The sequence below is a fragment of the Dendrobium catenatum genome, unplaced genomic scaffold (assembly GCF_001605985.2).
Source record: "Dendrobium catenatum unplaced genomic scaffold, ASM160598v2 fragScaff_scaffold_716, whole genome shotgun sequence".
Classification (NCBI taxonomy): Eukaryota; Viridiplantae; Streptophyta; class Magnoliopsida; order Asparagales; family Orchidaceae; genus Dendrobium; species Dendrobium catenatum.
In genome coordinates this window covers 6,135,945-6,162,570 of record NW_021319178.1, presented here as the reverse complement: position 1 = coordinate 6,162,570, position 26,626 = coordinate 6,135,945, and the positions used below count along the sequence as shown (strand labels likewise).

Sequence of the window (26,626 nt, the reverse complement as noted above, 5' to 3'; positions counted from 1 at the left end):
CTCCTTCATAACCTATCCTAATTGTAATTATAAATATGAAATTGAGCTCATTCATTTTTGGAAGAGATCAGGGGATGTAGTAAAAGAATAGCTAGTTAAGGAGAGGGAGAAATTGAAGAAACATTTTAACATTATACAAGAGTTTGAGAAGCTAACAACTTAAGCTTAATACTAACCAAATAAGATTTAAAAAATTATATGCTCTAAAAATTGTTGCCCAAATGCTCGTAAATAGGGAGGAACAAATGAAGAAGGAGGAAAGGAGGATAACAAAAAGAAAGGGGTGGAGGTCGAGAAGCAAAAAAAGGTGGAGGATGAGAAGGTGTAGAACATAGGGGATGCAGCCTCATATATTATCATCATGCCTCTAGATAGGAAGGTTGAGAAGGCAGGGGTTGTAGCTTCATCTCTTACCATATACATAAGAGTGATGTATAAATTGCTGATCAAAAGCGAAGTCTACATAAAAGAAAAAAAAACAATTGATTGATGATTTTAGAGATCCGTCAAAAAAGAGGTACAAGCACTTAGATATACTTGTCATTGATTCACTCTCCCCCATCAATCAGGAGTCTATATATGCTTTCAAGTCTTTAATGTTTAGACTGATTAACAATTCTGAAGAGAGGGAGCTGTGGATGGGCACCATATATGCAAACATGGTTTCAATAGTTAGCAACTCCAACATTATGTTTAGTAATAAGTTAAAAGAAAAAATTTGCTACACTAAACATGTATAATGAATTAATTTATATTTTTTAACATCATATGCATTCTTATATTTTCTAATATGGGAGTGGATATGACACTATTCAAAGACCAATTGAACAAACATCAACGCATTGTATGAACTATTTGATTAGTAATGTGGAATAATAATCACAATATTCAATAAGTCAAAGAGAAGGATTCCTTCAAGTGGCCTAAAGAAGGCCTCATATATGCCATCGGAGGGGAGGAGAAGTTGATGACATGATACATAGTTCATAAATTTACCAATAAACATGAATTAAGTTTATTGAACAATATGTGACATCTCTATATATCTACGAAGACCATAACATTATATGATAGTGATTTCTTTTGCACGTTAACAAAGGCCTTATAGATAACGATGGAGCAATTCCAAAAATGCTTCCTTAGCTTGCATGAGCAATATTTGTTATTTAATAAATGGAATGGAACTACTCTTCAGATTTTTATGAAAATGGAAAAGAGCCATTTATATTTTATAGATGAGGTTATAAAAGTTATCATAAAATAAACCATTTGAAAATTTAACAAAAAGTGATCTTAATTAAAATAGTTCTTGCATGCATAATCTAATAATTCTTTTTTTACATTTTATTGGGGGGTAAATTAAGGATTTTATATATATATATATATATATGCTTTCGGCCGCCGGAGATGGGATCAACGGCCTACGTCGAAATCCCCCTCGCCGACTCCGTTGATTTTGAACTCGGCCTTGTCCACCGGACTAAGGACCCATGCTCGGCTGATTCTCCAGTCGTCGTCGGCGGCGGCGGTGGCGTAGGCGTGGGAAAGCTGCCAAAGCCGGAGCACGCAAAGAGCTTCGCAAGGCTAATGGTTTCGAGGTCGAGGAGGGAACCGCCCATGAAGAAGAGCCCATATCCAATTCAGAGACTGCAATCGAACGCGGAAATGGGGCTTAAAGGCCTTCGATTCCTCGACAAGAACAACAGCAAGGAAGGAGAGGGGTGGAAGGCGGTGGAGAAGAGGTTCGAGCAGTTCGCCGTTGCTGGGATGCTGCACAAGGAGAATTTCGGCCGATGCATTGGTGAGTCCGTAAAAATTTTACAATCAGAAAACCGACTGAAATTGGCTTTGTTTCAATAAAAGGAAAGTGAAAGAAATGAAAATAAATAATGAGTAGATTATGAATCTGTAATCACTGATTTGAGTTTTTCAGAACCTTTTTATTTTCATTTTCGGGTGCTTTAGCTACTCAAATCGGGATAAGTGGGAGTTGAAAAATTGCAACTTTTCTGTGTTCTTCTTATTAGGAATGGCAGATTCCAAAGAATTTGCTGTGGAGCTATTTGAAGCACTGGCAAGAAGGCGAAATTTGGATCCTGAGAACAGCATCTCAAAAGATGAACTTAAGGAGTTCTGGGAGGAGATGACAGATCAAAATTTCGACTCCCGTCTTCGGATATTCTTTGATATGTAAGCCATGAAAGCCAGAATCTAGTCATCTTCAATCCTGCAGTATTTTGTATGATAATTTGTTCTGAACTGCTAGCCGCTGGGCTGCAGGTGTGACAAGAACGGTGATGGCAAACTCACAGAGGATGAAGTGAAAGAGGTTTGCTGTGAAAACACCACTACTCAAAAAATCATATTTAAAACACAATTTTTTAGATTCGGTCATTCAATTCAATCCAGGCTTTGTTTGAGATGGCTTTCTTACTGCTTCTTAAAGCAGCTTTCATTTTTGTATTAGAAAGCTACTTTAAGAAGCAGTAGGAAAGCCATCCCAAACAAAGCCAATGTAGATTAACCTTACTATTGATTAAATTCTATGAATATCTTCTGAATCCCTCAACTGCAATTTCATTTACAAGTTAAACTAACATTTTCATATTTTAAAACATGAATTCAGGTGATTATTTTAAGTGCATCAGCAAACAAATTAGCCAAACTGAAGGGTCATGCACCGACCTATGCTGCTCTCATCATGGAAGATCTTGATCCAGATCATCTTGGCTACATAGAGGTAACAAGGCTAATCTACTTAATCTCTACTGTTAGCTTGGATAAGTCCCCCAAAAATCACATAAAAAAAAAAGTTCAATTTTTTCAAGATATGGCAACTGGAGACCTTGCTTCGTGGAATGGTAAATTCTGAAGAAAACAATGAGAAGTTGATGAAAAGATCACAGACACTTATGAAGACGATGATACCAAGTCGATACAGGAACCCTATCAACCGTTCTGTGAACAAAGCCATGGACTTCGTTCATGAAAACTGGAAAAGAATTTGGGTCCTCAGCCTCTGGCTGCTACTTAACCTATCACTTTTTTCATGGAAATTCTATCAGTATAGGAGAAGAGCAGCATTTGAAGTGATGGGCTACTGTGTTTGTATTGCAAAGGGTGCTGCTGAGACACTGAAACTTAATATGGCACTCATTCTCCTTCCTGTCTGCCGCAACACCCTCACAAGGCTTAGATCAACAGCTCTAAGTTCCATCTTCCCTTTTGATGACAACATCAACTTTCATAAGGTTATTTACAAGATTATGACTTCGTTTGGGATGACTTTTTTACTACTGCTTAAAGCAGCTTTCTAGTACAACAAATAAAATTTTTATGCTCTAAAGCTGCTTTAAGAAGCAGTAAGGAAGCCATCCCAAACAAAACCTATATTCCTCATAACAATGATTATTTACAAAGCTGACTACCCAGTTATTCATAATTTTTTCTCCAATTCTGCAGATCATAGCAATAGGAATTACAATTGGTAGCTTGATACATACAATCTTCCATGCAACATGCGATTTCCCGAGATTGATCTCATGCTCAAATCAAAAGTTCATGAGAACTTTAGGGATTGATTTTCATTTCAAACAACCAAGCTATCCAGATCTGCTTGCAAGCACACCTGGGTGGACTGGGATCGTCATGATCATCCTCATGGGCTTCTGCTTCATACTAGCAACTCATTCTTTTAGGAGGAATGTGGTGAAATTTCCTTCACCTTTCCATTACTTAGCTGGTTTTAATGCTTTTTGGTATGCTCACCACCTCCTAGCTATTGTCTATGTGCTCCTCATTATCCATTCATTCTTTATCTTCCTCACCCATGAATGGTACAAGAAGACAGTAAGTCAGCAAATTCAATCCTAATAAATGTATATGGTATCATTTTCTTTCAAAAATCAAACAATTTCAGCTAAAAAAGCTTCATGTTTTATGCAGACATGGATGTATATTATGGTCCCTGTGACATTTTATACATGTGAGAGGTTGATCAGAGCATTCCGTGAGAAAAATCATCGTGTGAATATTGTTAAGGTAAATGCAAATTAATATTGTTGCCTTCTATCAGAAGAAAATCAACAAATTCAAGGAACGTAAGGAATTTTCTTTTTGTCATGCAGGCAGCTATCTATCCTGGTAATGTTCTTTCAATACAGATGACAAAGCCACCAGGTTTTAGATATAAAAGTGGGATGTACCTTTTTGTCAAATGTCCCGATGTCTCACCATTTGAATGGTATTCTACCAATAAGCTCAGAAAATGGATTCAGATTTCAAAATATAAGTTCCTGATTCTATCATAATTGTCAACAGGCATCCATTTTCCATCACTTCTGCACCTGGTGATGATCACTTGAGTGTCCATATTAGAACCTTGGGAGACTGGACAACTGAGCTAAGAAATTTATTTGGAAAGGTACAATGTTAAAGAAAAAAACATGCAAAATCAAACCATACAAGACATAATATTCAAAAGAAATTTATCTGGTTACAGGTCTGTGAGGTTCAGGTAACTTCAAAGAAGGCAAATCTAGCCAGATTAGAAACTACAGTAGTAGCAGATGTTGAATTTCAAGAAACAAGGTAAGTGTAGATAATAAACAAAATATTGTTTTTTTTTTCTCTCAGATGTCATTGCACAAATTCTGATAAAAAATTACAATAACTTTTTGCAGATTTCCAAAGCTTCTAATTGATGGACCTTATGGAGCACCAGCTCAGAGTTACACAAAATATGATATTCTTCTACTCATTGGACTTGGAATTGGCGCAACTCCTTTCATCAGCATATTAAAGGATCTCTTAAACAATATAAAGTCAAATGAAGTAAATAGCAAAACCCTATTTAGTAAAGATTAAGGCTTCGTTTGGGACGGCTTTCTTACCGCTTCTTAAAACAATTTTATAGTACAAAATTTTAAAATTTTGTACTAAAAAACTGCTTTAAGAAGCGGTAAAAAAGCCGTCCCAAATGAAGCCTAAAACAGTCATTTCATATTCAGAATAACAGCTGATAAGCATAGAAACTGCTGCAGGAAGCACAAAGCATACATTTATCAGATCCGAACAGCCTGAAAAGTAAAGGCCCAGAAAGAGCTTACTTTTACTGGGTGACAAGAGAACAAGGATCATTCGAATGGTTCAAAGGTGTTATGAATGATGTTGCAGAGAGTGATCATAATGTAATCAATTCATCATGAGCTCAAATTTGCCTTACTAGTCTGCTTTATTGGCAACTGTTACTATTTTTGTTCTGCAGAATGTCATAGAAATGCATAATTACCTGACGAGTGTATATGAAGAAGGCGACGCTAGATCAGCTCTTATAGCTATGGTTCAGTCGCTGCAACATGCCAAGAATGGAGTAGACATCGTCTCCGGAAGTCGGGTAACTGTCTTCAGACTGTAATTTAACAACAAATTCTTGTGCTAAGCAACATATCAGTAAAAAAAAACTCACTGATTTATGGGCAACAGATTCGAACTCATTTTGCAAGGCCAAACTGGAGAAAAGTGTTCAGTGAATTAGCAAGTACCCACAAATCCTCTCGTATTGGTAAAACAGCTATGCTCTAATAATCTAGCGCTGTTTTAGGTTTCCTTTGGGATGACTTTCTTCTTGTTTTCTAAAACAGTTTTTTAGTACAAAATTTTTTTGAATTTGAAATTTTTGTATTAAAAAGCCGTTTTAAAAAGTAGTACGAAAGTTATCTCAAACAAAGCATTAGTAATGGCATTGAAATCCCATTTTTCATACTGATATTGGAGATGCAGGTGTTTTTTACTGCGGCTCATCTACACTGACAAAACAACTGAAGGAACTTTCACATGAATTCAGTCATACTACAACAACCCGGTTCCATTTTCACAAGGAGAACTTCTAGTTTTAGCATAGGAGAAGTGAGTTTAAATGTACCATAAATTTGTACAGTTACGGAAAAAAGTGGGGGAAAAAGGAGAAGATATATGTTTTATTATAATCTTGGTGTAGGTGGATTAGAATATGTTTAGAGAGAATTTCAATAGCAGTGTTGAAGTGAAGCTGTTTTTTGTTATAAATGAGGGTTTATTTGGTGTGTATAACTTCTAATTATGTTGATGCAATGAATTGGAAATTTAATTTACTTTTCAATTTTACTTAATTTTAAATTTCCAACACTATTAGTTGGGTAGGAGAGTTATTTTTTTTTATTAACTCTTCACCTCTTCAAGGATTTGACTGTCATATCTGATGAAATGTAATTAGGAGCATACCCTACTAAAAACAATATTATATTTTTATTCCTGAAATACATAATCATGAATATTTCTTGCTTACCCAACTATGCATGCAAGTTGGATAAATAATTTAAATTTAGTGGGTAAGTAAACAATTATCATATTCACTGCAAACTATATACAAAAAGCTACCTGCTAATCATCGTCAATTCTGCATGTTTTGACATTATTTAATTTTATAATAATGATATATCATTATATATATATATATATATATATAACATTCCTACAAATAATTAAAATAAAGCTGAAACTGTACCTAAACTTGACGACAAATTAGTCAAAAATAAAGGTAAACAAGAAAAGCTGCTTTATCCCTTCACAAAGCATGAAAAACAAGTAAAAAGACAGATTAATTTTGAAATAAAAAGAAACAAGACTAGACTAATAAAAATGATGTTCCTTCTGAATGGGTATTCAAGTTGGAAGAAAGACATGTTTTCTATTCATCAGTTATGAAGGAGAGTTTGAATGGATATTCAAGTTTTAAAATCAAATTGAGATCTATGACAGCATTATTTTTTTGGAAAAGGATGAACATCCCATAACTACATAGGTAATAGGTCTCCTGCTGATGACGGCGGGCTAGGTAGTAGGTAGAGAAGTAAACACTAAAACAGCAATAAATAAAAATGTCCAAGATGGGCCACTTGGTTACTGATCAAGCAAATTGATGTAGGACTACAATGCAAAAAGTAACTTGATAAAAATGTGCACGACTTATTGATTAGAATAATAATGGTTAGAACTATTAGCAAATAAAATGACAAAATAAAACGTAAGAACGGTCACTTCCGTTTAGGCTAAATTGCACAATAAGAGCTTTGAATCATCAAAATAATATAGGAAATTAACAACATGCAAATATAATAGTTTTCAACGAAAATCCATAATCTAACAATAAGATTAGAAACAATGAAGTACACTCAATCCCTACGTTTACTAAGCTCGGCAGAGTTAGGTGAACACGATCTTCATGACTAAAATATAATCACAAGCAAGAGGGTTAGACTAAGGAAATACAAGAAGAAGAATATTGGAAAACCTTTGTCAAGGCTCGGATGTCATCCTCCACTATACGGTACCAAGTTGCTCTTCAATAGTCTCGACCAAGGTGTCTAGGATGCCCTCTATGTACTCTTCTACGGTGTGGTCGATGCGCGGGTTGACGTCGAATAAGGTCGAGTGAAGAATGCAAACAAATCCTTGTTCGTCGAAGGATAGGCCGTAATCAAGTTCCGGATCGGCCATGCATGTCCTTGAGATTGAGATGTTGACGACGACGATCGTTGAGGCTTCCTTTGAAGACACCTCTTAAAATGGAGGAGATAAGCTAGAGAGATCAAGAGGTGTGAGGGAAAATAGGTGGCCGGCCAAGGGTGGGAGAAAGGTGAAGACTTTTGGTTCAGATTTTGGAAAAGAGATGGATGGAATTTTAATCCAATACTTCCTAAGTATTCTCTTATTTGAGAATAATCAAAGGAAAAAAAAGAGGAAGGGCATGAGGGGGGCGGGTAGCAAGGGGAATGGGGGAGGATTAATTTAATTCCAAAAGAAGAAGTTCCCTTTTGGAAAGAAATTAAATTAATGAGAGCATGGGGATTTCGGCCAAAGGAGGTATCAAGGGGTTTTGGAAATATTTCCAAGGTAGGGAATTGGAATTAGGAAAGAATTTCAGTTCCAATCTCATAAGGGGGCCGACGGCAATAAGTGGGAAAGAGGGATTAAATGCAAGTGTTTAATGCTTGCTTAAATTGGGGAACTTAAATTAGGGAAGAGAACTTAAATTCCCTTTAATCAAATATTGATTTGATGATGAGGATTAAAACTTTCCTAAAATAGATTTTGTATTTTAGGAAAGATTTTGAATTTCAAATCACTTGGATTTGAATTCAAAATTCATTCCTAATTTATTCAATCTAAATTAGGAAAGAATTAAAGGCAAAAAGGAGGGGAAATTCAAAGGGGGGCGGTGGCTAGGGTGGGAGTGGGCGCCGGGTTTGGTAATGGGGAGGTGAAGTCGGTTGGGTGAAGAGGGGAGGGTCTCGGTGAGGATGGGGCTTGACCGTGGGAGGGGGAATGGGAAGTAAGGCCGACGGTGGTGGGGGGAGGAGGAAGGGAAAAGGTAGAGGATAAAACCACGAACCCGACTCGTCTAGGTTGGTGGTGATGCGCAATTCTACCTCTCCTAGGGATCTCACTCCGATCTCTCAAGCTCTCACAAGAACTCATGCAAAGAGAATAATTATTTTAATCAATCACTCATTAACTTGAAAAGAAGAACAATAGGGCTATAAATAGCCTCGTATAAAGACTCACAAAATAAAAGGACGACAATGCCCCTAGAGCTTACATACGACATCCCTTAATAAAAGGGTACAACGAGAAACTAATAAAGAAAATACAATATGACATCATAAATAAGAAAATACATAAAACGACTCAGAAATACAATGACTCAATCGTGGTCGTAGATCGACGACCACGTCTCTGATAGACTTTCCACGATCTGATGTCCCCATCACAAATGGAAAATTGTTAGCATTTGAAAGAGTCCAGCAAAAGTCAATTAGCATCCCGAAGAAACATTATATACATGCCCAAGCTCAGAATCTGTTCTACAACAGCCTTAGAGTAGTAAATAAAAAAAAAAAACAAATAAAGTATTCAATGCATGAAACTCTTGTAATTATGAGTTGTAAAGAGATATTGATGTAAACAATCAAAGAGAGATTATTTCTATAGTGAATAAAACGAACGAAGTTCATACGAAATCCACATATTTTCCACAGCGTTTCACAATGTGGAAAAAAATTATAAGTACTCATTCAAACTACCATTAAACTAAAATAAATAAACTGATTGTATCTTATAAAAAAAATTTAGTTCAAGATACCCAAAACCTAAATATAATTGGGATGAGTTTTTCCATCAATGGAAATTTCTTTTTAAGAGTGCAGTATATGACTAATCAATCAAATTTATATTATAAATCCAACAAATAAAAATTCACCCTAACTAACATTTTAGTCATGATATGAAAATTCAGCTACATGACCATAGGGAAGTAATATGTATGAGTGCAAATTATGTATATAAGGATACATAAGAGCATTTTCAAATGTTCTACCACGTTTGTTTTGTTAATAGAATAAGTAATTCAATGGTTAGCAAGAAAAGTGAAAGAAAATGAGAAGATATTAGGTTAATCTGTTCCAAAAATAAAGATGGCAAAATGGTCAAATACAAAATAACTTGCACACTCCCTCGTGTGAAAGTCAAGGGTAATCTTTATATCTAATTGCACTGGCTTCGACTGAGGATTTTTTTATTCTCTATTGCTAAATAGCTCTAGCCATTTCCATGGTTGGCTAAGAATCCTCTTATGCTTCTACTAAACTTTGAGTCCTGTTTGTATCCTCATTCGTACTAAATTCTAATGATTGATGACCTTCTATTTCATAGGCTTTAGGAAGATACAGCAGAAATATCTTCTGATTTGTGAGCAGATTTCTCAAAGCTTTAACTCTATCGTAGTTTTAACACTTTCTGATAGAATTATATTTTGCTTCTGTAACACTTTCTGAAAGTCCTTATCACTCTTCCAAGATTGTTTGTATTCTGACATGGCCCCAATTTCTTCCAGCTTTGTAATCTATTTGAATAGGCACCTCATATATTTGCTGGCTGATTTGGCAAGGCTCTAAAGTCTTCTCCATGAAAGGATGGCTGCTTTTTCTTATTTTTGGCTCAAGAAAATACTTATTTTGTAAGCAACTCTGGAAAGGCAGCAATTTTAGTGGAATATTAATATCAAGTGGCAACAAGATCTCCTCTAGCTCATGCCACTCAAGATCTTCAGAATCGCCATCTTCATAAACCACTTTATACCAATTCACCTCAGAATCATATTTCACCACTTCTCCCTGGTAATATTGGCCTCCAAATAATTTTTTAACCTTCCTTCCTTCCAGCAACTCGCCAAAAACTGGATCATCAGCCAGCCGCTTATCACAAGTCCCAACACAACTAACTACAGGTTTCTTATTGCATGAAATGTTCTTTGGCAAGCCATTAATCACAACAGCCGGCTCTCCATCGACCTCAAAAACAACTGGAGATTCTGCCTCTTGTCCCTTAACTGTCTTCTCCATTTTGAACATCCAGCTTTTAGCATAAGGTTAACAGAAGAAATATATCCGTCTGTAAGGATAAATTAAAATGATTAAAATAAAAGCGTTAAATGAGAACCATCTTAATACATGAAATCCATTGATGCAGCTACAATGGACTATTATTAACAGTTGATAAAGATTCCATCTGGCATCACTCAGTTCAACGATGAATCATGGCAGCTCCCAGGCCAAATAAAGAGTTAAGACATCCTTGGCACATGACAAACAATGGGAACAATAAGAAAAGGCACCGGAAGATCATACAACACAGTATAAGTACAAATAAAAAGTAGGATACACATACAACACGGTACATGACAAGGCAGAGTAATATGTTTATGCATGCATGTATGGAGGATAAGGCATATACATAAAGATATCTATTCTCTTAAGCTGCAAGATACCTAAATCTTCTATCAGATAATTTCTATCCATATTTTTTTATCTACTCAATTAGTAATTGGTGCATGATTAAAATTTTGTCAAGTGTGATACATAACAAATTCCTTTTGTTTGTAGGTGCCGAAATTTTTGTGTTCGCCTCTTTTTCTCCTGAGAGAGGGATTTTAGATTTTGGTGCCTATAACATTATTGTTTGGAATGAAAGAAGCTTGTTGGTTGTTTTCACATTAAAGGTGAATATTTTTTAATAAAGTTGAGAGCTGCAATTTGCAGCTGTGGTTTTAAATTTTTTTATATTGTGCATATCACTCTATATTGCATTAGTGGACCCTAAGCCCTGAGCATCCTGCATCATTAGGGTTCACTAATACAACCTAAAATGATATTTACCAAAAGACAGACAAAAGAGCACAATTCATGAATTCCCAACTTCCAATTTTAACAAAAACACGTCACTTTTGATGCAAAAGCAACAAACATGTTTATTTCATTCCAAACAATAATATAACAGAAACCAAAATCTAAAATACCAAATACAAATTGAGAGCAAATATAAAATTCTATGGCGATAAAGGTTCACCCAATAAAAAGGAATATGATATACATATCAAAAAGAACAAAACGTCAATCACACACACCAATCACTAGGAAGTTAATAGAAAATGGATACAACACACAACAGTTTGATGCCATCAAAGGTTTAAAATTGTGCAATTGGGTATTGAGGCATTTTTTATTCGTGAGGCGAGACGTAAGCCTCAAGCCGTTTTAAGGTGTGAGCCTCAAAATAAAAAAAAATGCATAAAGTACGAATAAAGGTCAAAAATATTTTTTATATAATATCCAAATAATATGTTAAAGGATGACATATTAAATTTCTATTGAACTATGAACACAAATTAACATACATATGAAACAAAAATTGAACAAGACATAAAATGACAAGCTCAAAGTTGCATGAAATATAATTGAAATACAAATATTAAATGAAAAAAAAGAACGTTAAATATAAGAATTGTATGAAAGTATCATATCACATTAAGTTCAACTCAAAAAAAAAATCCCAGTTTCCTAATTCATCCACACTTAATTTCTAAAAAAGGTTGAAATAGTTGTCAACAACTCAAAAATTATATATACTATCATCATTGAGGGGGTCTTTATTTAAGTCATCATCATAACAAATTAGTCTCTCCCCTGTCTCATCATGTGAAGTCTAATGCTTTCTAATATTCTTCTTCTTTATTTGTTTTAGTTATCTTCATCTTTCATAAATATTTTCATCAACATAAATATGAGATCAATATTCCAAAAAATTTAAAGGACGTGGTGGTGGTGTGTGGCTTTCAAGTGATCCTTAACAGTGTCTATGACAGTGGTGGGCTGTGGTGAAGATGGTGGGTTGGAGGTTGAGGCAGTCGAAACAAAGTTGTTGCGACTCGGGCATGATTGGTTCGAGGCTTTACTTTAGCATTTATATAAGATTTAATGTATGCACACAAACACGCTTCGAGAAAATTTTCACTAAATTGCACTGAGGAAAGCCTCATAATGCGCAATTTTAAACAATGATGCCATCTCTACCATGTATATATACTTGGAATAAATTTATGTCAACATTCCATACAGATAATAGTAGAACAATTAATCCATTGATGAGGATGCTTAGGTGGATGAGTGGCTTGACCCTTAGAGATAGGATACGAAATGAGCATATACGGGAGAAGGTTGGAGTAGCTCTGGTGGAAGATAAGATTAGAGAGAGTCGCCTTAGATGGTTTGGTCACATTAAACGGAGGCTTTCCGATGACCCGGTTAGGAAAGTTGAGGTATTAGATTTGACTTATGTTAAGAAAGGTAGAGGTAGACCTAAAAAGACTTGGTTAGAAAATTTTAGAAATGATCTTTCTTTATTAGTTTTAAATGAGAATTTGACTTTTAACCGGACACAATGGCGAAAAAGGATTCATGTAGCCGACCCCTCGTAGTGGGACAAAGGCTTGATGTTGTTGTTGTAATTAATCCATTGATATATCATTTTTATGGGAAGTAGGTCAAGGTTGGGGAAGCAACCTTAGTTTCAACCAAGAAAGGACATTCACGTTAATATCTCATGCACGATTGTAGTTGGACAACTTTTTTACTTCCACCATCTGGATTTAGTAAATCAAGGGTTTACTGTGAAACTGGGGAAAACGTCATAAAATGCAGCTTTGACTTATCGTGAGAATTAACTTTGAGCTTTTTAGGGTTTGGCTAAATCCAGCATAAATCCCGTGTAAATCTTGCGGCCAAAGAGGTTCCTATGAAAAGAGGGAAAGACTATTACCTTCGGAAATGGCAGAGAGCGCTGACGTAAGAAGTCGGAATGCTATTAGTGGCGCTTGAAGAGTGACCGACAGAAGGTTTGCGTGTGACAAAATCAGAGAGGTGAAGTATTCAGATGGAGCAGGCAAATACCACAGGCTGACCGATTGTTTTGTAGAGAGGCTTCCAGCATAAAAAATCAAAGCCCTAAAAGTACTTTTCGCGGCCTTTAGGGTGGTCTCGATGAAGTTGGTGAGAAATGGAATCGCTCGAGAAGTCGAGAGGAAAATCCTCAAGGCAGGAAGAGGAGAGTGCCTTATTGTTAACTACACCAGCCGCGGCTCAGGCATCTCCAACCGAAAAATACATATATATATATATATGTACATGTATGTATGTATATGTATGCACATATATGTATGTATATAAATGTATTTATTTATTTCTAAATGATATTAAAAATATATTTTTCAAAAATGAAATATAATTTTCATGAATACATTTCAATGTCATCAGTAAGTTTAAAAAAAAAAATTATATTAGAATATCTTATCAGATTTTTGTCAGATAATATTTAAGCTCATCGTAAACATTTTTTTGTCATGATATCTCGACAAGAATTTTTTCATATAAATTCTCATTTTTTTAATTTCATTATAGGTGTAATTAAGATTAGATATAAAATTATGAGTAATTCTTTTAAATAATAAATTAATTCATAATGTCACAATAACAAAATAAATTAAATTTTAAGAAGTAGCTTGCGTCAAACTGCTCAAATTTGCAAAAGCCATGTAAAGCAACCAAATTTTATTCTATTACAAGAAAGCCCAATATGGCTTATTTAAGGAATTCCCCATTAGATTAAGTATCAAGGAGCTGTTTGGTTGGCTAAAAAAGAATGCATTGTAAAAGAAATATTTTGAAATTATTTGAATGAATGTATAGTCAATACAATTGAATGTTTTTTTTTTTTAAGTAATGAATGCTGTGTAAAGTTTAAATATTGTGGAGGCTAGCGTGTGGCAATGACAGTGGTGGTGGCCATGGTGGTTGACGGTTGTGGCCGGTGGCAACCAGTGATGGGTGACGAGTGGTAGAGGGTAGTGGCGGTGACCAGCAGTGGCACCTATGATTGGTGGTGGTGTTGGCTGGCAGCGGGTGGCTGAAGGTAGGTGGTAGTGGGCGGCGGCGACATAACTGATGTTTGGTGGTGGTGGTGGTCGGTGAGCGGCAGCCAACGGGCAAATAGTGGTCGACGACGGTGACTAGACGCATCAATGGTTAGCGGTCAAGCGAGGTTGCTTGTGATGTAAACAGTTTTCGCTCAAAATTAGACAAGTATTGTTTATACTATATTTAGTTTACTTTGCATTTCTTTTTCATCCAATCAAATCCTTGATTTTACACCTCTTTATATTCCAACCAAACAACCATGTAATTCAAATGAGAAAGTTACCTAGACCACCTTAGCCTATGGCTTAAAGGATGGAGGTTCAAGTTTACAGTAAGGAAGAACCCTTACGACACCATGCATAACTTACAAGCTAAGATAGAAAAATATATGAACGCAAACGAATTCATGAAGCTGTCTAAAAAACCTTGCTCAGTCAAAATAGGGAGTACTTCAAGTGACTAGAGAAGTTAAAGTTTTTTTCTTAAGCAGTGAAACCCAAACAAGTAATACTAGCTTGCATCATAATATCCATGGGTGTTTGATATTGATTTTTGTTGATAGCTTGAAGTGTTAGTGCAAAAGCTCTCAAAAGTGGGGGCACTTGAGTTTCTTGGTGGTTAACATGACAAGCAAAAGTAGCTGATACAAGAGTTGCCAAGTCAAAGTTAATTTGTCGTCAATTGCTAAAATGACGGAGGCAATTATGGGCATATGAATAAAAGCATTGAAACATTCTTTCAAAGTTCCATTGCTTGAAGAAGAGAAGATGATCGAGAGTAGGAGCAATAAAGTTTTAGGGCTAGTAGTTGCATTTTGTCATTAAGACTTAGGCTTCGTTTGGGACAGAGCTTTCTTACTATTTCTTAAAACAGCTTTCTAGTATAAAAATTAAAATTTTTATACTAAAAAATTGCTTTAAGAAACATTAAGAAAACCGTCTCAAACAAAATCTTAATTTTCGGATAAATTTTGATGCTACAAAAAAAGTATCCATCCGAAATTTATATTGTCTAAACAATTCAATCCGATAATGTTAAATGTCATGCAATTGAAGGTATTTTATTTGAATTTATTTATGACCCATAAGAAGCCTATTTGGCTTGGTAACTCCTTGACTTAGCCTGGAAACTCAACAGTCTTGATGGATCATGACTTGGGATGACCTACTGTAAGATATCCAAATTAGTTTTATGGCTTGATTCGACCTCTCTACACAGGGACACAAAAACCTTTCAATTACTAAAATAATTAATGAGATTCATAAAATCTCCACCTCAATCATGCCTAATTAAGCTAGCCTAATAAATGAGAAATTTTTCATTGCATCATAGTAAGGCACCCAATTTGGACATCATTAGGAAGCATCTACATAGCTAATATAACAAGATGGACTCAACGCTAATTATTGATGCAATCCTACTTGGAAACTCTTTGGTTTTTAACATGCTTTGGACACTCACATTTCTTTCTTAATACGTATAGAGAAGTGTTTTTGGTAAGCGATAACTTATTGAATTATAGTAATACTTGGAAACAAAACAGAAGCGGGTGTTTATTTAACTTGACACTTGGGATCAAAAGCAAATTCTATTTCTCTTATTTCTTCTAGTTTTCTTGGTCGCCATTGTTCATTTTCTGCTCACTTTTGCTGTTCTGTAATTGCTTTCATATCCTATTTTAGACCCACTATGGTGAATGGTTCTTTACTCGTTCAATTGGGTATGAAGACATCCAAGTTCTAATCATCCTGGAAAACTGTGATAGGACTTCCTTTTTTTTCTTATGGGTTTGACAGTTAAGACATTTTATTTCTATTTTAGTTTTCCCTCAAAAGACCAAATCTTGTTGGACGAGGAAAGATAAGCATTATGTTTTAAATGAATGATCTAAGGTTGATTTGTGAATCTAGTTACTCTAAGATGGCTAGCCTAGCATTCTTTCAGTCAGTGAGCAAGTAAACAAGAATTAGTTAAAATACAATATGAAGTTTTGCATCTAAGATGGTTACATGATAATTTTTTATACAAGTGAGTCATATGTTCCTTCAATAACAACTTTTTTGATGGCGTCCAAAACTCTTTGATAGTTTAACATAAATCTTGAAGGTAACTTTTTGCACTCGTATTCATCTTGTGTATTCAAAGGCCATGAATATCTAGATCAACTCCACCAAGCTCCATCTTTCTCAGAGTTGGTTCTAGTTTACTAGTCATGCCTGTTGGGGATGGAACGAAGTAAAAAAGGCAATGAAACAAACAATAAAGTAAAAGAAACGGAAAGTAAAGGACATTAGGATTTAACATGAAAAAAAAGCTCAAAATCAGGAAAAAATCACGAAGCCGCACCGCATCAAGAAATCCACTATGAAAATTGGGAGAAATAAGTACATCTCTCTTATCTCTCACTCTTTACTTACTTCTCTTCTCTCTTACACCATTCTCACGCATCAAACAAAAGAGAAAAAGTCTCTATATACCACAAAGGGACGCCACTCTTGAGAAAAACGAGAAGGAAAATTGTTCAATCATCTTTGAAGCACTGCGACACCAGTTTGGAGCACTGTTTGTTTCTTTTTGATACTGTGGTTGGAGCACTGCGCTCAAACCTATGATTGCGATCTGTCTGATGATGCTGAGGCGCTCAAACCTGCAACGCTATAGCACTACACAACGTTGTGGTGCTGAATCTAGAGTTTTGCAATACTCCGCTTTCTATCGTTTCTCCCAGCAAACATTGCAGCACCAGGGAGCTCGGTACACAGCGCCGTGGGCTTTGCTCGGGAAAAAAAAAATTTACCTGTGCAAAGCACCTGAAACCAAACAGGAGAAGGATCCCCCCAGCACGAGAAATTGACTTGAGAACCGTGGCAAAAAAAAAACTCCATTGATCAACACGATCAAATTCCACACATAACTAACAATGCCTCCCCTAACAAGCTAAACTCTCGACCCAGAATTATTGAAGAAAAATTGTGGGAGATAATGGAGATCGAGTTTCAAACTCCAAAGAATTTGTCGCCGCCATCGAAGAGGTCTTTGAAGGAATATGTGAATCACATGTTATCTTACTTTTCGTGGTTAAATAGCATCTAATTACGTTCATCAACTATAAAACACAAGTTTGTTTTTAAGAGAGATGCAATTTTAAGAGAGATGCCAGATTAATTCATACTTGCATGCTCTATGCTTACACTTAACCAAGCTATGGAGTTAACTGAAATTTAGAGCTGGAGATTATATTTGTTTCTTTTTTATAAACTACCCCAAGATTCCTCAACTAGAGAACAATCAATCAATTACATAGGTAAGATGGTCATTGAGTAATTTGAATGGAGCAGAAAAATGAATTTAAATTTTACAAAATAACTTATGTTAAGATGAGCTTGATTTTTTTGTCTCTCATGGATTAATTTTCCAAGAAGCAGAAAGTTAAATCTGCCCTAAGGGCATCTCTAACCGAACTCTATTTGAACATTTGCAGTTCCAGTGAACCTGCACCCGAACGGCATATGCATATGCATTTTTTGTGACTGTGAATAGTGCGATGCCAAACCCATTTTTTTAATTGTTAAGTTATCCTAAAATTATTAAATTTTATGATTTTGATACCAAACATAATAGTTCAATTTATGTTATAAATTTTCTAATTTTAATATCTTTAATTTTTTATTTAATTAACTTATTTAAATTAGGTTTTTCATTTAAAATAATTTAAAATGCAATAGCTTAATTAAAATACAACATTAATATATAAACAGAGAGGAGAAAGAATATACTCAAAATATTCTTTTTTTTTTTTTAAATTGGAGTTCGGTTGAAGATGAATTACTCTGTGATATGATTGTTATAATATTTTGAAGTGAAAAATAAGTTTTTTGGTTAGAGATTCCCTAAATTTATAAGAGTATTTACTTACATACCATATAATTCTTATCTATTTTTTTTATCTAACTCCTAAATATTTATATTTATTTATATAATTTCATAGTATTTAAATCATATAAAAATAAATGCATGCAAAAGTATATTTTACTTTAATAAGTTAATTTTAGTGATATTTTTTTTATGAAATTTAGAAATTAACTTTGAAATTTATACTAAATTTTCAACCATTAAATCAGAAGGCATCTTGATGTTTAAGAGTTTAATTTTTTTTTACTTAGGGGGTATCACAACTTATAGCAAAAATTGGTTTACACTAGAATGCTGATGTTAATGAAAACATAAGGAAATCTCGCAACGAGGAAATGTCGATGGAAGGACCATTATTCTTTCCTTAATGCCTTTGAATATCTATATTCTACATCTTGTCCTGAATTTCTTGACCAACATAGAAACTTTCTTTCTGAATATTGGTTGATGCCATCCATGATTTGACTCCAATGGAATTTTTGACTCCCAAGTTTCTTTTGTTTTGAATACCCAAAAAAAACTTAGTTGATGAAACTACACCTTCAAATCTTGTACCACTTTACAATTTCCTAATCTTTTGCAGGTTCCATTGATTGATAGCTTCGGTCTCTATCAGCTCACTACACCTAACTATGTGATGAAAACTGCTACTCAAACACAACCTCCTAATTCGGATTGCATTTTAAGCTTCGTTTGGGTTCTTTTTTTTACTGCTTCTTAAAGCAGCTTTTGAGTACAAAAATTTTAACTTTTGTACTAAAAAGCTGTTTCAAGAAGCAGAAAAAAAGTCGTCCCAAATGAAACCTTAGTCTTATTATATGGTCAAGTGATTAGTGGGTATTTAGCATCATTTTCTTATCCCTGGTCAACATAAGCATCCAGGGGGTTGCTTTCCTCATTCCCATGCTTGTTTTTTGCTCATTACAAAAACTAAAATAATTTAGACAGTAAATAGTGTTTGTTCCATCTAGCTCACCAAAACACTTAATGCACTGAATCTTAACACCTCACATGATGCTTTCCTCCACCATGACAAAAAAAAAAGGAAAGAGAACTACTGCTATTGCTGTTAAATAATCTCCAACCCATCATTGTGTAGCCTAAGCTAGTTGTCACCTTTTGCTCTTAGCCTTCTTAGATACCCTTCCAAAAGACAAAAGTACTAATTTGGAGTTTTAATTGCTGAAAGTTTCAAGGAAAAGTCCTTACAACTAATTAGCATTTGCGGTTTATCTTAGTCAGTTTTGCCTCTCTTATCAGCAATATTTTTCTTCTTTTTTTTAAACTTGTCTGATTCCAAGGCCCAGTTAAAGGTGTAAAACTGCGTGTGAAACTGAGTGATACGTGAAAACTTTAGAGCTTCTGGGACATAATAAATAAATTGAGATTTCTGGATTGCACGTTAAAGATTGTTATGGGTGTTTGGAACCTTTTTGATAGAAAATACTTGAGTTCGCAAGTAATCTTAAGGGTAATATTTGAGTTCGCAAGCAAACCTATCACCAATTGGTGAAAAACAACAAGAATAATGCAAAATCTGGGTGAAAACAGTCCAAGACAATATATTGCGGTAGGAAAATCAAAGCTAAACAATAAAAAAAAAAAAACAAGATACAAGAGATCCTCAATTCGAGAGGAGGATCGTTTCTCCCAAATCTCTAGACAAGAGAGACTAGAGCCAAAGTTGCCAAGAAACCGTAATTGAGAACAAATCAAAACATAATCCCTCCCTAAACATCTCATGCTCTTTAATACAAAAACTTTCCTAATCTAATTACCCTCCCAAGCCCTAGCCGCCCCTCCTTCTCAATTTGAATTCAAGTAAACTAGTGGGGCCCTCAGTATGGGCGGGCAAGACCAAGGAAAGCGGATAGTTTCGGCCTCCTGTAATAGATCTGAGCCGGCTCTTGGGCCGGTTCAACCTGAACCGGCATAACACTTTTCTAGAAGGACATCATCTGTGAGAGAAGAAGAAAAGTTCCACGCACTTTTGTATTGATATGCAATAGTAGATTGTTTACCTAAGAATACACTTTCATTAGTGGTTGCTGTAGAAATCATTGCAGTTTACTGTTATTACTAGTTGCACACCTTCATTATAGTTAACAACTATGTTATTATATTTGTTATCTTGCTCTGAGTGGACAAAACGAATAAGCATAGTCACAGTAGGCCTCTGCTTCCCTCTAGAGAGGAAGAAGGGCCCTTTTGCTCTCTCTTGATTACCACATAGCCTTTGCTTAAAGCTAAGATTCCATGAGCGTGGGGAGAATTGGAGAAATTTCTTTTCTGTTCTATTTAATATAAACTATAGCTATTAATTCTGTTCTGCTTTGTTTTTTGGGGAGACAGGTCACTGATTACCTCTTATAAAAACAGTTGTACTTGGGAGGCAGAAGAGATTGGGCTGCATGTGTTTCTGTTCTTTTTATATTTGTCATATGGGCTGTTCTAATGTATAAAATAAGGCATTAGTGCACAATGAGGTGCTTTGTTTAAGCATAAAATCATGGTTTTCTTTCTTTGTTATACTGTGAGTTTGGAAAAACTGAGAATTATTAAGTAAATAATACAGATTTAAAATTGATACTATGATTAATCTCTTATATGATTAAGGCTCTATTTGGGATATATTTCTTACTGTTTTATGAGCAGTTTCTTAGTACATTTTTTTTTTTGAATTTAAAACTTTTGTACTAGAAAGATGTTTCATAAAACAGTAAGCAAGTTGACTCAAAAGAGACCTAAGTGATTGGAATGAATAAATTAATTTGGTATTGACCGTCTATGCTAGTTGTAGTAAAGTTTATCATCTTCCCAATCGTCGATGGTTTGGGATTCTCCAAGTTCCTCTTCTAGCATCATTTTTGGCCGATGGCTACCATTCACCAACCTATACTTATTGTCACTATTAAATCGCTTTCTCAAGATGTGAACCCTACGGATTGCTTCACTATCCCCTTCGATAATCAATCTCCAACAGTTACTCTATTTAGATTCATCTTTAGGCTTCGTTGGAGACAGCTTTTTAGTTGCTTTTCAAAGTAGCTTTTTAGTACAGAAAATTGCTTTGAAAAATAATAAAAAAACTGTCTCAAGCAAAGTCTTAATTATTTTAATCATAACAAAGGTGTCACATTCTTTTTAATAAATAAGCCTTTTTTTCAAATACCCAAAGTATAAAAACTAATACAAATATTTTAATCATGCAATACTTCAACAGAAGACCATCCACTTAGTCACAGAAATGTTTTTCATTCTTCTTTATCTTCTATTAATCTCTCATTAAGCTTTTTCAACAAATTTCTAATAAGAAATTTAGTTCTATGCATTGAGATGGTATATTTGTTTCTTGCTTAGGAGCAATAGATCTCTCTAAATAAAAATCATAATATTTATTTATTTATTTATTATCATTTTTACTTTTATCAATATAATATACAACTAAAAACATAAAAAATAAAAAGATTTCCTTCTCTAATGATTTCATAACAGTGAAATGTAAAAGCTCTATAATTCCAACCTTTAATGATTTATTATTCTTTAATTCAGTGTCATAATAGCAGAGGGGCCAAAGCTCAAGCAATGTGCAAAAGAAAATTACAATAATCCATTAACACTTTCATCTCCAGTAACTATGTCACTTTTTCTCTTCTTTTTCCCTAAATATTAATTTCCTATTAAGCATTAACCTTAATCTGTAATTCTAATCTCATCATTAACACAGCTTTTTCATCAGCTTATGCTGCCTTAATTATATATAAATATTTTCTTTATGTCAACTCTCCCTATGGTCCAGTTGAATTCCCCACTGATGCAACCCTGGCCCAATCTAGTTTAATTGGTTTTTAGTAATTAAATTCCAATGGCAGGATCATTAAGCTCGTGGATTAAGCGCTAAGTACAGTTAATTTTAATTAGCTTTATGATAAGTGGATGCTAATTAAGCTTAAAATCTTGGTATTATTTCAAAAGATATTGAGCATGTAATCAATATATTACATACTCAGTATATCACATACTTAATATCAATATAATGAATCAATAGTATCAAACAGTTCGGTACTCAGTACTGCTCGGTACTTAGTACTTCACAGTACCGAGCTCAATACTGCTCAGTACTGTGAATACCGAACGTAAGCTGTGTCCGATGACCTGACCCAATAATTTCCCGAGAGAGAGAGAGAGGTGAATGACCACCTTTAGAACAAAGATAGAAAATCAATCTTTCCTCAAAATGTTGTAATCATCATCCTTAAATTTAAGTCACTTACAAGCATCCTTAGACAATTTTTTTAATAAAAAGAATTTCCAAGTAAAATAATATGTTATTTTATATTACTATTTGAATAACCCTAATATATAATAGGTTTTTAACATATCTAGATATTATAGATCAACTAAAGTAGGTGATGACATGTTAAATAATTGCATACTACATTGATGAGTCAAGCATCTATCTCCTTAGCATTTATTGACAAATATTGATATTATGCCCACCATTATGGGGACACATGGCAAGTTGTGATAGGTCAAAGCAAAGCACTTCGAGATTATGAAATTGAACATGATACACTAATCTATCAATTAGAGGAACAAAATTTAATTTAAAAAAAAAAAAGTTAGGATAAAAAAAAAGTATAGCAAAAATAGAATTTTGAGTGAGGGTATCTACATGCTGCCATCCTCTTAATTAAGAGGACCATGACGACATAATTAGGGGTGTCCATTTTTGACACGACCTGAAACATGACCCGAACCCGACCCGGAAAAATCTGGGTTAGGGTCAACCCGGACCTGAAACGGGTCAGGTTCGGGTTCAACAAATCAAGTTGTTTGGTTCGGGTTGACCCAGCAACCCGAAAATGACCCGAAATTGACACAAAAACTCCTATTTGATCCAGAAACCCAAGATTGACCCATTTTTTACCCGATTTTGACCCGGAAATTGAAGATTGACCCAATTTTGACCCGAAAACTAGCAATTTTAGGTCAACTTCGGGTCATTCGTGTCGGGTCGGGTTGACCTGGACCTGAATCGGGTCGGATTCGGGTCCGAAAACCTGACTCGTTTTTAAAAATAATGTTCAATCCCTCAACGGAACATAACGGAGCCAACTCACAGGCGTCGGGCCCAAGCTTTGCTACTCCTCGCGAGCCTTTGAGAGAGGATTCGAGCATGGGGTAGGGGTTCTCAATCATGCTCACCCACCAACCAAACTAAGCCCGGTGGGTTGATCATGAATAGCAAAATTTTAAATATACATAAACGTAAAATATAATTTAGCCAAATCTTTCTTACTAAAAAAAATTATTTATTGACTAGATTTTCTCATCAAAACGACTCATAAAAAATACTCAGCCTCTAAAAAACAACTAGAGCCGAGCCACACAACCACCTTATTTCCACCTCAGCAGAATCTATCACTGCTAATTCAACTCATGCCAGCAACAAATACACGAGAGCGAATACAACGTTACAGAACTCCTTCCCAAATGGACTTCATGTGAGTGATGAGACCACTTTTTCTCTCTCCTTTGACCAAGATCCATTGACATCACTGCTGATGTTAGTTGACAAACATGTAATTTCAGTGGAAACAATTCACACTGGACCTTTTAAGACCCAGAAAAAATTATTATTATTTTATTATTTTAAATAGGTTTAAGTGATTTTTAAATCATTAATATTTGATCATAATGAAAAGGTTTAAGAGCTTAAGGGCTCTTTAGAGTCGGCCAGACAATTTTTTTATTATTTTTTAAATCAGCTTTGTAATATAAAAATTATAATTTTTATATAAAAAACTACGGTAAGAAACAATAATAAAGTCATACCAAATGAAATCTAAGATTACGTTTAGGACGATTTTTTTATTACTTCTTAAAGCAAAATTTTAGCACAAAATTTTAATTTTTTATTAAAAATCTTATTTAAGAAGCACAAACCAAAATCTTATTTAATCTTTTTAGTTTTTTTTTTTTCTTTTGCTTTACAATTAAGAAGATCACGAGGGGCTTGCCTTAGTGTTTAGCGCCTTTAATTCTTTTCAGCGTTTTCTTTCTGTAAAAGTGGAAATGCACGGGGTGGACGAAAGGGTTGCGTTGTTAATTTGAACTTTGGAGGGATTGAATTCAGAAATTTGCAGGAGAACCAAATATGCAATTAAAGTAGAAAGTTGCAATAAGAGAAAGAATGGAAGGGAGATTACGTAGCCTCAGTCAGGCTCTTCTCCTTCTGCTTATAAAACAACTTTAATTTATCATAGCTAGTAGAAACTAAGCACTGCTAATCATGTCAATTAACCCCTAATCCTTCCTTCACATTAAGTCATTAAGAGAGTTCACTGCTCTAGTTCATGGCGAAAACACTCTCAAAGCTTGCCCAAATATCCTCATCATATCCACTCTCCTCCTCATCGGTGGTCACCAAAGCCGCTTGCATTTGTCTCCACCAGTCTCCACCACCTTCTCCGGCGCCAGGGACGATTTTATCTCCGTTAACGCCGTACGCATTCCAGCTATCAAAGCCGCTTTCCATCGACTCTGTTTCGGCCTCCGTTTCATGCTCTGTGTCGCCATTTCTTGCAAACCGCCCCCTGACTCTGGGCCGGCTGTCAGCTAAGGTTTTCCTGCAAGCGTACTGCAACACAGAAACGTTAAAAATTTCATCTTTTTGATCAAGGAGGATTGGAAATGGTGAAAAGAAAAGGGAGAGTACGGTGATCTTCTTGTGAAAGTTCCTTTGGTTGCGCTTGGTTCGGTACCTCTCGATCCTCTCCCTGCGCTCTTCCGCACTGTATCGCCCGATTCGGCCGGCAGCATCGGAGTGAGAAGAGTCCGCGGAGGCAATGGAGCCGTTCATGCACTGAAAGATAGAATTTTTATTCCAGTTTGGGGTTCCAGTGATCAAAATTGGCAGGAGGATAGACGTAAGGGCTCATATGTTTGAAGTATATTTATTGACGACGTAGTGAGACATTATTATTGGTTTCTAATTTTCATCTTTTCAAAACTCTCAAAATTAATGATTTCAACATATTTAAGAGAAAGCAGCAAAATTTTCCACAAGCCTGCAATTTTCTCCCTCTCTTCGCACCTACAAAGCCGAAATGTTATATAAAATAATCCCCTGACGTCTAAATCTAAACGTCAGGAAACTTTCTACGTAAATCCTTTTCAGATTTTTAAAATTCTCTTCTTTTTAAATCCTGATTCAGCATCAACGGGTAACGGAAATACCTGTAGATCACCGGCACTGAAAACGCGGCGAACTGGCTCGGTGTGGAAGCCATGAAAATCGCGGGGGTCGGCTGCGGTTGAGGGTAGAGGAAGGGAGTGGGAGCTGCTGCTCCGTTGGAGGAAGTACGAGGAAGGGAAGGAAGAGGAGAGAAGAGAAAGCGGCGGCGGCTGGTTTCCGCCGACGCCGCCAGCATCGAGGAACGTGGTGAAGGCGGCGCCAGCGTTATAAGAGGGTGGAGAGGTGGAGGACGAGTACGAAGAATGGAACATGGCGGCGGAGTAAGGAGGAGGAAGAAGGGAGGATGAGTGATGACGGAGCAGGGGAGGAGGGAATGGCGGGGCATATATGGGCGATGGGTGGTGGGGACAACGGGACTGGCGACGTGAGAAGGCCCAGGTGGGGCCACAATGGTTGACCAGTGTGGTCCCACCGAAATTTTGGAGGATTGCAGGACATGTGAGGTTAGGGAGTGGGATTTTCCGGCGTGATGGATTTTGATCTTTAATGGATTTCGCGGAAGGGTTGTCGTTGTCATTTCACAATTCACAGTTTGTAATTCGGATATTTTTGGTGGACTTTTATGTTTAATTTTGTATTTTTTTCCCCAAAAAATTTTATATTTTTGATACGTCATCTCAAAATCATCTTGATGGGCACGAATCTCGAGGCAAAATCAGTTCGGAAACTTCAAAAATTAAATTTCGGGAGCATATGAACTCCGATTTCAGCGATCTTATAGTCAAACTGAGCGTCTCGGAAATACGAACCCAACGACACCAAGATCAACCCAATCCGAGCCCAAACGAGTCCGAATCAAGGGTTCAAAGCGCTGTTGGAAAGTTCAAACCGCAATTTGAGTTACCAAACGGTCTCCGATTTTGACGAGCTTATACTCGAATCGAACGGCTCGACGAGACGAATCCAACGAGCCCAAGATCATCAAATTCCGAAATTATATTTTTAAAATACTAAAAAATAATTTTAAAAATAATTGAAATTTAAATTGAATTTAAAAACTTTTGGCCAATTATAACAATATAAAATGTCACTTATTGATATAGTCATATAACACTTGAATTGATTATTTCATGAATTTTAAATAATAATAAAATTTTATCTCACCCTA

General features: G+C 35.4%; 3 protein-coding genes across 3 annotated transcripts; 1 reads left to right on the top strand and 2 right to left on the bottom strand.

Annotated features, from left to right (window-relative positions):
* The first annotated feature begins 1,395 nt into the window (after positions 1–1,395).
* Positions 1,396–6,131, top strand: LOC110109602 (putative respiratory burst oxidase homolog protein H). The gene is made up of 15 exons (XM_020840755.2): positions 1,396–1,801; positions 2,028–2,190; positions 2,281–2,329; positions 2,627–2,740; positions 2,829–3,251; positions 3,463–3,849; positions 3,946–4,041; positions 4,128–4,243; positions 4,321–4,423; positions 4,502–4,590; positions 4,683–4,833; positions 5,043–5,189; positions 5,267–5,395; positions 5,485–5,563; positions 5,782–6,131. Exons 1-15 carry the CDS (start codon positions 1,408–1,410, stop codon positions 5,889–5,891), a joined length of 2,550 nt encoding a protein of 849 aa, XP_020696414.1. The 5' UTR covers positions 1,396–1,407; the 3' UTR covers positions 5,892–6,131.
* A 3,276-nt stretch (positions 6,132–9,407) lies between these two features.
* On the bottom strand, positions 9,408–13,514 carry LOC110109603 (dirigent protein 17-like). Its single transcript, XM_020840757.2, has 2 exons — positions 13,192–13,514; positions 9,408–10,488 (listed from the first exon to the last, which is right to left on the bottom strand). The coding sequence occupies exon 2, from the start codon at positions 10,446–10,448 to the stop codon at positions 9,882–9,884; it is 567 nt and encodes a 188-aa protein (XP_020696416.1). The 5' UTR covers positions 10,449–10,488; positions 13,192–13,514; the 3' UTR covers positions 9,408–9,881.
* Positions 13,515–24,423: 10,909 nt separating this feature from the next.
* Positions 24,424–25,803, bottom strand: LOC110109614 (two-component response regulator-like APRR5). Its single transcript, XM_020840774.2, has 3 exons — positions 25,500–25,803; positions 24,979–25,125; positions 24,424–24,900 (listed from the first exon to the last, which is right to left on the bottom strand). Exons 1-3 carry the CDS (start codon positions 25,767–25,769, stop codon positions 24,610–24,612), a joined length of 708 nt encoding a protein of 235 aa, XP_020696433.1. The 5' UTR covers positions 25,770–25,803; the 3' UTR covers positions 24,424–24,609.
* Positions 25,804–26,626: the final 823 nt, after the last annotated feature.

Coding starts and splice junctions, on each gene's coding strand:
- LOC110109602 (XM_020840755.2), top strand. CDS start 1,408: ATGGGATCAACGGCCTACGTCGAAATCCCCCTCGCCGACTCCGTTGAT. Junction 2,741..2,828: donor ATCATCTTGGCTACATAGAG/GTAACAAGGCTA, acceptor AATTTTTTCAAG/ATATGGCAACTGGAGACCTT. Junction 3,252..3,462: donor ACAACATCAACTTTCATAAG/GTTATTTACAAG, acceptor CCAATTCTGCAG/ATCATAGCAATAGGAATTAC.
- LOC110109603 (XM_020840757.2), bottom strand. CDS start 10,448: ATGTTCAAAATGGAGAAGACAGTTAAGGGACAAGAGGCAGAATCTCCA.
- LOC110109614 (XM_020840774.2), bottom strand. CDS start 25,769: ATGTTCCATTCTTCGTACTCGTCCTCCACCTCTCCACCCTCTTATAAC. Junction 25,126..25,499: donor TCAGTGCCGGTGATCTACAG/GTATTTCCGTTA, acceptor TCTATCTTTCAG/TGCATGAACGGCTCCATTGC. Junction 24,901..24,978: donor ACTTTCACAAGAAGATCACC/GTACTCTCCCTT, acceptor TCTGTGTTGCAG/TACGCTTGCAGGAAAACCTT.